Genomic DNA, 13,777 nt, shown 5'->3' with positions numbered 1-13,777 from the left:
GGAGGGTCATGTGTTCATTTTACTCCTGCAAATGATATGTTTTCCAGAATAAATAACCATTCAGTTACTCCAGAACATCAGAGAACATGAATTTGATTTGGAAGAAGATTCTTAAAGATATACTTTACAATTATTATTGTTATTAATTTCTTTATCATGGGATAAGTATCAGTACCAGTCATGTTTAATTATATATATTTATTTTAAATCACTACTCAGTGATGCTATTTTGATTTTCGATGTTTTGGGGTGTTTAAAGATATGTATGAGTAGGCCACTACAAAGAAACTTCTACACCTCTGAAAAAACTCCTGCTGTTAATTCGTTATCAGTTTAGTTTACATTATGGAAAGAAGTGACGTTCTAAGTTGTATACTTTTTTTACCACAGTGTTAATACAATATAGTAATAATTTGTTCATAACAATTGTTCATAACATTAACTAATTATTCATATTTCCATTTTTTTTCGTTTTTGTAGAGAGAAATGTTTCATTTGTATTTTTTCTTAATTATGTAAATTGCAAGATATTATTGACTACAAAGAAATCATACATATATTCATTATTTGGTCAAATTATAAAAATGTGTTAAATATCAGAAACAGTGTAAGATAATAATTACGATAAAATCTACAATTTTGTACGATATTTTTACTGAAAAACCCATAATTTTGAGAGCACTAATTCCAATCCGAGAGTGTGGCAACACTGGGTCCGAGAAATTACCTGCAGTTTCCCTTAATTGAAGGATGTTACTATAATACTTCAGAGGTCATTGCTGTTCTTATGTTTTAATATTTTCATCTCCAACTGCCATCACTATCGTTGTTTTATCTTCTTCATATGTGTGAACTTTGTAGGGATAGGCCTACGACTGTTACAAGTTAAACTATTAGTCTTATTAACATCAACAAATACGACTTTTGTAAAGATTTGCTTCACATTATTATTAATTAAATTTCTGAATGACTAATCCTATGTATATTGTGAACTAGGGAAAATTAATATAAAATATACTGAACTAGACTAACAGATTTCACGTCTATTTTTGTAATACTGTAATGGGAAAATTATTCCTTTAAATATTATTGATTTGTTTAGGAATTGATTCATCATCCTCCTCTAATATCTTTACACTACTGTTGTAAGAGTGATTGTGATTATAAAATGTTTTTCGTTTTGTTGTGGACATCGAACGCATAGAAGTGTAGCCAGTCCCTTGTTTTGTTTTTCTTTCGCTCTGAATGTGGAGCGCTGTCCTGAATCTTTCGTCTGCATATTGGTAACACTAAAGAAACATGTATACGAGAACGCTGTTGGTGTGAATTTTGAAAAGGACGTCAAGGGGTCCACCCTTCATTTTGGCTATTTTACCAAATTATTAATGTAAGTTATTATCTATCCCTTGCAAGGTAAGCTTTTAAAGTCATAATATTACCGTTAGTTCATTAGTTGGAACAGATCAGTATCATGAAAGAACAGCATTTAAGTGCATAGTTGTTGCATGCCCAGTCAAACGTGATTGCAACGCCTTAACGTGAAAATTTTCGTAGTCGTGAAATATTCTTCACATTCATTAGTTGTCATGATATTTTGCTGTGTTAGTTTGATTGTAACTTAGCGTTTGATAGGGTTGTAAAACGTTAGAAAGAGATAGTTATAAGAGTTTTGTGTATGTAAAGTTTTTGTAGATCCCAGTGCCTAAAGGGTGTCAAAGTTAAACCGACAGGGTATCTTGGGTTTACCCTACCTCCCTCATTTTCCATTTCACAGTCTTAGACTAGGCTATACAGTAATTTAAGAAGGCCTACCCTAGACTAATTCTGTTTGAATGAGGAATTATGACTATTTTTATTACAAATAAAATATACATAAAAGTTCATGAAAACTGGACTTAGCCTATACCCTCATTAAACTAACCAACTTGTGGCCTTTGTGACCTAGTCAAAAATCAGCCATGTAAACTGCCAGGCTATCATAACGATTTCTGAAGAGGCCTAGCCTAGACTATATCCTGTTGAAATTAGCTAGTTTTACCTCATATTAGTTTTAAGTGTTTCTCAGAAATCTTTCAGGTAGTCTTATCCATTGACATATGTTGTGTACAAACATTTGGTACTGTGTGGAGTAATCAAATGATTTACACCTTACTGTAAATTAATTGATTCCAGGGCTGCTCCATTTTTGATATTATCCTGTTGTGAAGGAAAAGCAGTTCCCATAGTATGTAGTTCATATATTTTTTGAGATCTCTCAATATAAAGTTTTTTTGTTGTTTTAAAATACTCACTTGTATTGTTTTCTTGAAATAAAATTAAATAAAAGGAATATTTCAGGGACCTAGTTCAGGAGTCCTGAAGAGTATGTAAATTGGACCTAGTTCAGGAGTCCTGAAGAGTATTTAAATTGGATCTAGTCCAGGAGTTCTGAAGACTATGTAAATTAACCAAGTCCGGGGAGACTAGACCTGGGAGAAATTTGGTCTCGATGTAATGAGTAATAAAGAAACGAACTGAGTACCAGGGATTTTCTTCAATACCATCAGTACCTTACCACTAAAAATGGAAATCAGCAACCTCCCAGTGGGAAGACATCACCTGGCCTCATCAGTAATAAGACCCGTACACCCAAGGAATATCATGTAATAGCAGTTAGGACAGGCCTACCTAATTCCCAGGCAGCGTAAACGTCAGTAGTCTTCATACCCACCGTGTCAACTATGTCAGGACCATTCTCCGGCCCCTGTCTCCAGGCAAGAAGACTGACAACAGTGCATCTGTATAGTAGTATTATTATTCTCTCTTATCTCATATATCTTAATGTCTTGGTGGGGGAAGAATTCTCATATGACAATACATAGAATATAAACGCACACACATACATACATACATTATATATATATATATATATATATATATATATATATATATATATATATATATAATGCTGTTATCATGTGTAATTTCTCATTTCTTTCATTGCTACTTAGGCCTATCATTTTGATGCCTCTTATGAAGTTAACTGAATATATAACGCCTATTTTTGTATTTCTTATTATCTAAGTTTCTAAAGAATTAAAATTAACTAGAAGTTCAACATTAGTTAATGCTAAATGCCAGTATGCCAGCAGTGAAGAAGACTACCATGCTCATCAGTGGAGAATGTCTCCTCATCGCAAAAGATGACTCGTACAGAAATCATCGGCCACTGGATTTATATTATAACGCAAACCCTAGCCTCTATTCTTTGTGTTTCGCTGGTATGAAGTGTTTCTTGGCAGGAGTATGATGAAATAATATCTAGGTCTCATGTAGCCTGTTACGGATGGTTTGAGCAGCAACTTGAAGGGAGAGCGTAATGTTCTCTCTTTATAGCAACATCGGTTGTCAGGGATGAGTTAGGTGGAGCTCCTTCAGTGATCATCCAATGATGATCCTTAACAGTAGTTTTTACAATGAATTTATGTTTCCTCGTTCTCTCTGTTGTTGTATCCCTCTATACATGGTTGTTTTATTTACGCTAAGTTGCCGAGCAATATCTACAATAGAAACATTAGTCTTATCAAGCTAATGATTGTGGTGCGGATGAGTCTCTTGCCCAACTTACTGGTGCAAGTGACGTGACAGTTTAGTTTAACTTTCCTGCCCAAATGTGGAGTCACACGATAACATACGACGTTATGAGATTTTTTCTTTTTTGTTTCTGACAACAATAATGGTTGAATTCTTTCTTTATTTATTTATATATAATTTCATTGATGATTATTCAATACTATTTTATTAGTTCAATAAGCTTTTATCTGGATTCGAAATATAGTTTCTTCTTTGACTCTTTTGCCCAATCATCTGAAGTGAAATTTTTCAAAATGTTTTGTCATTTTTCTTAATATGAGTTTTTCACTCACCATTCTTTTTATTTTGTTAACCGTATGATTAATAACCAAAATCGAATAAGAAAATTACATTTCCTTGTAAATATCAAAAGAACAAATTACTGTTAAGTGAACGAAAACTTCTGGAACATGTTGCAAAACATTTTTGAGTGACTGTACCTTCTTCTTTGTGATAGTGCAATACTCTCATATATTGTTGCTATTGCAATTGGGGTCCCTCTTCCTTTTCTAAATCCATATTGATTATTATTGTGTAGCTGATTACCTTCTAGGAACAACACCAATCTGTTGTTAATTATTTTTTCAAATATTTTGCCAGGTATTTCTAGTAATGATATTGGTCTATAATTCTCTACCTGACTAGTATCTTTTCCTGGTTTGGGTATCAAAATCATTATTGCATTCTTGAATATAATTGGAAAATATCCCATTGAGAGAGCCCAGTTGCATATTTCTCTTAATTTTTCGAATGCAATGTCTGGTAAATTTTGAATTATGATCTGGTTAATATCACTCTTTCCTGGTGCTTTGTTTTTAAAATTTTTAATTATTATTTTGATTTCCCATAACTCTATTTTCCTTGTTAAGGGGCAGTCTTCATTGAGTCTGCTAATATCAGCTGCATAATGCGGATTTGTTCTGTTTCTATGTTGTTCAATGAATTCATTGACTATTGTCTCATGTTGGTTGTCGAAATTTTGGTTATCCTCCTGCGTTATCTGGAATATTTCCTGCCAGTAGGCCTTGTGCAGTACTTACTTCTCTTTGTCATCATATATTTTCTCATTCCCATGCTTTATGTATGACAAAGTATTAGTTTTGCTTCCCATCAGTCTTGCAACGGAGCTCCAAAATTGTTTTGGGTTGTTGTACTGTATTTCTGTGTTTTTTTATTAGGTCTTCCCAATTTTGATGATATAATCTTGAGTTTTCTTGTACTAACTGTTCTTGTAATGACACATATCTTCTCATTAATATGTTGTTCCACCCTGTTATAAGTACTGTGTTTTGGATATTGTTGTAGTGCCATTGTATCAATTTCACTACTAATAGGATGTGGAAGTGTGGTGTATTTAGTTATGGGGATATGATTTTTTATTGCTTCCTCTATATTCTTCAAGCTCACCATCTACTATTTCTTTTGTTATTTCTATTTCATTTGAATTTATTGTCGGTTGTCTACCCATTTTTCCTTCTATTTCATTTTTGAAGCTTTCCCAACTTGCTCTTTTTATATTTGGTATTTCTAAGGATGGAATCATTATTGGATTGGTTGACAATGTAATTATCATTGGTATATGATCGGAGGAGGTTGCTGGTCCTTTTGTAACGGCAATATTGAGGTGAATTTTGTTATTTCCCAATATTATATCTGGCTTTCCTTTTCTGTTATTTGCTACAAAGGTATCGAAATCAGGTCCTAAGTGTATGATATACTTTTTATTTATTAATCTGACTATTTCTTGTCCTGTGTAATTAGATTGCCTATATCCAAATAGTTGGTGTCTGGCATTTAGATCCGCAATGAGCTAGGTTGGTTCTCTCCTGTTCATTAACTTCATGACATCCGGAAGTGGGAAATAATGTCTTCTTGGCGGCTTGTAAGCTGTAGCGATCACTATTGGTCCTTTGTTAGTTTGAATTTGGACTGCTAAAAAGTCGTCTTGGAAATCGTCTATTATCTTATGTCTAATATCACTCTTGATTGCTATTGCAATTCCTGCAAAGGGTTCATCAGCAAAGTTTTGCTATATGTATTTATTTCGTTTCATACCATGCTTATTGATTAATATTATGTCAGGGTCTTCTTCTCTATATATATTGTATAATTCAGATTTCTTTGTTTTCCAGGATTTCACGTTGTGCTGAATTATTTTAATTCTTCATAGAGTTGAGTCCATTCGAGTTACAGTGGTCTAGTGATTGTGTTCTTTTTCCTTCACTATTCCTTTTTCTGGTGTTATTGGTTACTGGCGTAGTACTTTTTGATGCTGAAGTTGATCTCTGTGGATTCTGTAAGATGGGAGAGTTGGAGAAACCTGAGAAGCTTGGTAGTGAGGCTTGTATTTCTTCTGTTAATTGATGCTGCGTTTCTTGCAAATTACTTATGCGTCCTGAGGGATGGATTGGTGAGCTCGAGTCCGAACTGGGCTCAATTCCGAGTGTAAAGTCTTCATCTGATGAGTCGTCTTCTGAGCTCTCTGCTGTGTTTTCTTCATATTGTGTGCAGTCTTGCATATCCTGTTGATATCCTGAGTTGCTTATAAATCTTCTGCTTTGCTTGTATGGTTTTCTTGTCTTTTATTCCTTTCCATGGTGCTTGCTATCATGTTTATTGTTTCTTTAGAGAAGTGTATTGCAGGTAAATTGTTATCTGCTAATATGCTGTTTATTACTGAGGGTAGAATCCTTCTTGGCGCAGCCCCAGTTTTATTGCTAAATTTGTTATTATCGTGATTCTTGTCTCTTCTTGTATTCTACTTATATTATTTTGGATGTTATTTGCATTAGCCTGGCAATTTCCTGTATTAGTGGCTGTAACTTTGGCGTAACTTGTACGGTTGCTTGTAGTGGATGTTGCATTTCTGTTTGCTTTGATCTCTTGAATTTTTCTTTTTATTAGGGCCTTTCTCACTGGGCATTTCGCTGCTAAAGTTCTATGTTGTTGATTGCAGTTAACACATTTTTTGTATTTTCTTTACATTTTCTCTGTGGGCATTTCGTGATCATGTTGATTGAACATTTTTTTGTATTTTCAGAGCATATTTTATATTTTATTATCTTTTAGGGCATTCCTTGAGCAGATGCTCATAAGAGTAGCATCTGCAGCAAAATGACAAATTGACAAATATATCCTCTTCAATATGTTCACTTGGAATGTATTGGTAGGCTACAAATAATCCTCTTTCTATGGCTCTCTTTGCCATCTTCGGTGTTTCAAACTTTATTTTCATGGTGTGGGAATTGTTTTGGATTTTTATCACCTCATCCACTGCAGCCCATTCGTTTTTCCTCTCGATACTGTCTTTAAGGTCGTCTTCTCCGTATTCTACCGTTGTAGAGTCTAGGTATTTTGCTACTATAGTTTTCATGGAATTATATTCTGGGGAGTCTATTACCTCAAACTCTTCATTTGCAAAAACTGTCCTGTTCTCTGAATTAAGAATCTTTTCTGAGTCATCTTCGTGAACATTGACAAAGAATGCTGTGTTGGCGTGGATTACTCTTTGGACTCGAGTCTGGACGGCGCCTATACACTGCCATAACTTGAGCCGTCTACTTGGCTCGTCATGCGGTTTAGGACTATTGTCTTGTATCTTAATCTTCATTTTGAATCATGTTATTTACTTCTTTCTTGAAATTTTGCCACAAAGAAGGGTGACACATAAACCTAGCTATGCTGGCACTGAAAAAAGAGGCCAGAACGATGCCAAAGACCTAGAATCGAGGAAAGATTTTGAAAAACCTCACGGGCTACTTTCCTCGGATACTAGGTAGTCATGAGAACACGTCTTTCCCCTGCAGGTGCCGGAGGCAGACTGTTGATAACTTTGAAATTTTGAATCAGACAACCTGCATCTCACTGTCTCTACCAAAGTTCTATTCATGTGTTCTGCTAATCCATTCTGTTCGCAAGTTTTAGGAATTGTCTTTTCATGACATATTCCCTCCTTCAAGAAAATGTTCAAACTCAGACGAAGTATACAGGGTGTTTTGAAATTAGAGCCCCTCCCCTCTACAGCATAAAATAAAATTGATATGGACAAAAACAAAAGTAATTCAGAACAGGTATTTATTTATGTTTATCTCTGAGTGTTTAATATTTTGTGTGGTCTCCATCTGCCTGTACCACAGCCTGCATTCTTGAGGGATATGGTTTCAGCAAATTGCATAAAAGCTGAGACTCAAACTTCATTTCCCTGAGCACTTTGGTTACCTCTCTTTGCAGGTCGTCGAGGCTTGGTATACCATCATAGTTCACTGTGCGCGCTTCAACACGATCCTTTAAGATACTAACAACGTTTTCACACACATTAAGGTCAGGGGAGCTACCTGGAAATTCACTTGACGAGAAGAAATCGATACCATTGTTTCGAAACAACTCCTGTGTCTGAAGAGCCTTGAAACATGGTGCCTTATCATGCAAAAATGTGACTTCTTCAACAGATAACACATTTTCAGGATCTTTGAGGAAAGGAAATACTCCACCAGTAAGCACAGTTTCTCTGAAGTATTCGCCATTCCATGACTGTCCTTTTCCTTTGATGATCCACATTAACTGTTAGGCTGTGAAACAGAAAAATTCCCAAACATTCAGGAAATTTCACAACTTGGCGAAAGCGCACGTCATCGTTGATATCATCCAGCTTTACAGCCCAAATGATGTCAGTTTTATGATTTGGCTTCCTGACTGTGTAAATGAAGAATTCATCTGATACGGCAACATGGAGAAAGTCAGCTTCATCCCAATCTTTAAGAAATGAACCACAAAACCATGCACGGTCTTCTCTCTGTTGCTGAGTGATGTTAGGCTTGCTGATAACATGAAATGGCTTGATAGCAGATTTTTCAACTCACGATATACAGCACTATAACAACTCTTCTTTCCCCTTTTTGTTTCTAGTTCAAGCAGCCAATTTATGTAGAGACTTTCTTGGTCTACCCACTTCCTCAGTTATGATGTCTTTTGACTCCTGAGAAAGGACTTCAGGCCTTTCAAGATTTTCACTCTTTTCGCGATGACAGTCATATGGATTTTTGTTCCAGTTTCTTTTAACAAAGGATTCATCTCTTTTAATGTATTTAGCTATCCAGGAACGTGAAATGAAGGATGCGCCAGCATCCCTGGCCTCTCTGAAGCTTATAGCACAGATTCAGTCAATCCATCTGATTTCCTCCGAGTCGTTAGCCATGGCTGTATTTAACTACGTCACTTAGTCTGAAAATACAAGAAATGTAAAATGAAAAATAGCTTAATAGAAACTTAAAATAATGTACTTGGAGATAGGCTATAGCAGAAAACTTCATAACTTTCCATTTGTTCCGTGGAGGTGGGGGGGGGCTCTAATTTCGAAACACCATGTACTTACCGTCATTATCAGTGCGTAAAATTTTGATTTTCTTATCATACCTCTCTTCATGAAGGGGACCGACGGATCCCCATAAGAGCAATGCATTTTAGGTGTTATTTAAAAGTGAGTAATCTCTCTTATTTTCAACCGATTTTTATGATTCAAAAACAAGATGAAAAAGAATCCATTTAAAAAAATTCGGATGTAACTTTTTTTAGAGATTTGTTTCATCTTCCCTTTTTTTTTTATTTTTTTAATTTTCTTTCTTTAAAAAAAATTTCTTACAAATTTTGTGACAGTATGAGGAAAAAAAAAATACATACAAATATGCTCTCTTATCTGTTCTACCTGCTGGTTTTTGAATGGAAGAATCTCTCAACATTCAAAAAAGTTGATTCGTTTTTTTTTGTGAAAAATCAAAGTTTTGGGAAAATGCAATGTAAAGTAGAAATACTACATTTTGAGCTTTTGCTGAAAAAATACTTACATTTTGAGCTTTTGGCGGTAAGTGCAGAAATTACCTCACCACTGGAGATCATCAGGATATAGTTTTCATTTCCTAGGGGTGTTTATTTACCAGTGGTGAGCTCTTCCCTAGGATCCAATTATATCCCTCCCTAACTATGGAACGGCGCAGGTGACATTTTAGAAAGCTCCAGCACCATAATGTGGATCATCATTATCTTCTATTCTTTTCCTCTTTCTCGTCAGCTCTGGTGTAGAAGTAAGCTGTTGCCCTTCTCTTTTCTTGAGAAGTCGATCTGACATTCGCTTTCTCTCAGCAACTCTATGGCTCAGTACGTTTGCAGTATTGGTTGATAACTTCCCAAAACCGAGGGAGGTCATGGGGCAGGCTTCCAAGTATGTAAAACTATGCTGCATTGCAGTTAGGGCAATTGAAAACTGGACTGTCTTCAGGCCAAAGAATTTTGTTTTATGGAGCCTAGTCCAAATCTTTGAGTGGAAAGACTCATTTGGATTCTGAGTTTTGCCCATTAGGCATCTTTGCAGAAGCTCGTCACTGCACATGTCTCTGAACACATTTCTTACAACCTTCCTCTCCTCTTCATCCAACCTGAAGTACACCTTCATATTGCTGCGGCTTGGTGGTATCTGGCCTCTGGCCACTGCTCTGTTATAAAAACAGTACGATTTCTCACCCTTTGGACATAGATGATGTTTCTTACTTTCATCAGTGCTGCCACAATGATAGAATATGGCCATAATGCTGTCCTTCAGTCCTTTTGCTGCTTTTCCAGCACGCCTTTTAACAGCAAATGTAAAGTATTTTGTGAGGTGATCTATGGCATTTTCCGTTAGCTTATTCAGGATCTTCAGGAAGGTCACTGTCGCGTGGCAACAAGTCAGCTGACGTACATGGTTCAGTCAACGATTGCTCATCTTCACGAACACCACTACTGCCGTCACCCACACCATTTCTACGACAACAACTATAGGCCTTTTTTAATTTCAGTCTAAGCTTAGATACTTTGGGCATCTTGCCAAATAGTTTTTGTGTCACTCAAAGACGTAAACACGAAAGAAATGTCGAGAGTTAGCTTGAGCTCACTCTCACGACAACAACGTGGATTCTGTTGTTCACTGAAAGGGATTAGAAACAAAACTTGTGAAAAAACATAACAGAAAACGTTAGTTTCATTCTACATGTTCAAGGGGGAACAGTCAGAGAGTTTCTTAATTTTTTACTTTGATATAAAACAAGAGAGGCGACAATATGTGACGATTGGTGCCTGATCCGACGCATTACATTTACAATTATAATATTTTCGATGTGATAAAGCATGAAAACACTAAAATGACTATCGATATCTTGAAATAGACACATCAAACTATCATAATAAAAGATAAAAAAAAAAAAATTGAAATTTTTTGGCCAGACCGATCTGGCGGTCCCCTTCAACAAGAGCTTTCCAATTCTTAAAAGTGCTAAAAACCTCACTTTTATTTTTCATTATATATACACCCAAGTATTTCTTGATGCATCATCAACAAACATTACAAAATAAATTCCACCACCTAGAGAGAAAGGATTTAATTTCCCACAAACATCACTGTGAGTAAACCAAGTAGTTTGGTTCCTCTTTTACCTTCAACACTGGGAAATGGAACTCTACGGCTTTTACCATTACAACAATTTTTTTCATACAAAAATGTCTTTAGTGATTTCATAATCAATACCCTTTACTCTTTCTTTAGTCACCAATTTTCTCAAATTGTTCATACCCAAATGAAAAAATCTTCTGTCCATAATATTCCATTAGAAGAGATATTAGAACAATATGCACCTTCTTTTACTGTACTGCAAATCTTATATAATACTTCATGAGAACTTAACTTACTGTTTTACCACACTGAACAGCTTTAGAGACTGATATTAAATTGTGAGCTAATTCAGAAAAACAAAACTTTCTCCAGAACACAAGTTTTTACTTTACCATCTGGAAGCTTAGCTTTCAGTCTAACAGTGCCTTCACCAACTGCAGACAAAAGTCTTCCATCACCCACTTCAACATTCAATGAATTAGAAAATTCTGCAAAATAAGATAAATACTTCTTACTATTACACATATGCTGCGTGTCACCTGAATCTATAATCCAGTCATTATTGGCAACAGTTGTAGGTAAAGCACTGGCAAATAAAGTTACATCATCATCACTACAACTACAACTAATTTTAGTGACATTTGCTTGTCTCGAACTGTCTTTTTCTGTCTTACATTTGGCAATATATTTAAAACAGTTCTTCTTGATGTGACCACTTCTGCCACACACAAAACATTTTACCACCCTTTTGAAATTCTGTTTAGTCACCAATGACTTTTCTTCATTTAACCGTATATCATTCCGACTAGCACTGTTCAGCTTTTCTTCCTCATGAAGAAGTTGCTCTGTAACACTCCCAGGACGATACTTTGTCCATTGCTTCTAAGGCTGTCGTCACTGGAGTAGCAAGCTGATCAGGAAGTGATGCCAACAAATTTATCACCTTCTCTTCACCTGCAATGGGGTCTCCAATAACTGCTAATTCTTCAAACAGTTCACTAAAGCATTTTAGGTGTTCTTGTAAGAAATCCCCTGGTTTAAGTTTCACGTTATACAATTTTCTTTTAAGGCGCAATTTGTCTTTTTCTGAAAGGTGTCTTGCAGTTTCTGTCATACTACAGAAGACTCAGTAGGATCACCAACAGCATGTAACAATTTAGGTTCTATGGCCAACACAATTATAGAAGAGCTTTACCACAGCGATTATTGTACTGTCCCAGTAATCCAATCCAGCATCACTAGAGGACGGACCACTCTCAGTTCCTTCCACTACGCCTAGTAAATTATCTCTAAGGAAATGCATTTTTACCTGCACTGTCTCATTTAAAGGAACTAAATAATAACCAAACAAAACTTAAGGACATGTAGATATTTTATAGTCAAAGACACATCTACAGAAAATCGTGAAAAACACGTTCAAGGTGGACTTAAATAAACATTACCAACAGACCTGTCTACACCAGAACGTCTCTGTTGGGTGATAGTGTAAGGATGGGATTGAGTGACATACTGGCTGGTGTTGTCTAGTTTATTGGTGGTTTACTGAATGCATGTACAGAATCTTCGAAGTTGTTATTGGCTGGTGCGAGCCGCAAAGTAGTTTCTACAAACAGACAGGGCAAAACAGAGATTATGTTTTGGACATCTGTGCTTGTGGACAGACAAACAGATGGCGATTGTGAGAGACATAATTAACGTACAATGATAAAACATATATCAATGGAAAGACCAGGAAATTCCACATACGGACATTGGCATGAGATTTGAGACAGATTAATGAACACAATGCAGTAGCATAATATATGTGAAATGGTGAGACGTTTGGCATCTTCACAAACAGAAACATACATACAGTTTGATACAGAAGATTCGGTGGAACATTATGAGTACATGATTGGAATGCCTGCATGGCAATGCAAGTAGTGGTGATTGTTTATAAATCGAGACAACAATGGTTAGGGAGAAACAGACAGAAATATTGTATGGTAGAAGGTACGTTCCTTGAGAGAGAGAAAACGGGATGCTTTGTCATGCTTTTGTCTTGTTTCCTCCGATGGACGACGCACACACACGTGCGCCCGTAAGACCGTAATGTGGTCTCTTACAATAGAGTCCACAGGTCCACACCAGACCTATTAACCCCTTCAATACCCGACATCAGGTTCCTTTATTTAAGGCAACTGACAATCCGTAGTAGCATCAGGGAATTTTTACCTCCCCGTGGGGGTTAGAGAACGGCCTAAAGTATTTGAAATATTAAAAAATACAGAGATATTAGACAACAGGTTCTCTCTCTCTCTCTCTCTCTCTCTCTCTCTCTCTCTCTCTCTCTCTCTCTCTCTCTCTAGTGAACTTGTTTCGGAGTTTCTTGGTTTCAAAAGATGGTTAAAGACCTCCCCCCAAACCTCTCTCTATCTGGAATAGTGACAGTTTCCTAGAATACAATTGGCCTATATTGCATACAGTACTGTTTTCCATAATTATCCAGTTTTCTTCTCTTGCCTTCTCGTAATCATGATCAGCCACACTTCCTTGTTTTTCCATTGTCCTATTCCTGTTATAGTTGGTTATTGATAATTAAGTCTTGCACTTGTTGCCTCATCATAGCCTTTTATTATTCCAAAACAAACTTTAATTGATTCATCAGACTTAACTATAATGGTCGTGTCATCTGCAAATCCTACAATACTAATTCTCAGTCCATTTGGTAGTTCTAAAGCTTTCGTAAGCAGTTTACTCTTTAACATT

General features: G+C 36.0%; 1 protein-coding gene across 1 annotated transcript; it reads right to left on the bottom strand.

The window, feature by feature from the left end:
- Nucleotides 1-11,377: 11,377 nt before the first annotated feature.
- On the bottom strand, nucleotides 11,378-12,143 carry LOC136827170 (uncharacterized). Its single transcript, XM_067084941.1, has 2 exons — nucleotides 11,898-12,143; nucleotides 11,378-11,698 (listed from the first exon to the last, which is right to left on the bottom strand). The coding sequence occupies exons 1-2, from the start codon at nucleotides 12,141-12,143 to the stop codon at nucleotides 11,378-11,380; spliced, it is 567 nt and encodes a 188-aa protein (XP_066941042.1).
- Between the last annotated feature and the right edge of the window lie 1,634 nt (nucleotides 12,144-13,777).

Source organism: Macrobrachium rosenbergii, chromosome 41, assembly GCF_040412425.1.
Source record: "Macrobrachium rosenbergii isolate ZJJX-2024 chromosome 41, ASM4041242v1, whole genome shotgun sequence".
In the NCBI taxonomy this organism is placed as follows: Eukaryota; Metazoa; Arthropoda; class Malacostraca; order Decapoda; family Palaemonidae; genus Macrobrachium; species Macrobrachium rosenbergii.
Note: the sequence above shows the minus strand (reverse complement) of the source record. Positions and strands in the feature narration are given on the sequence as shown.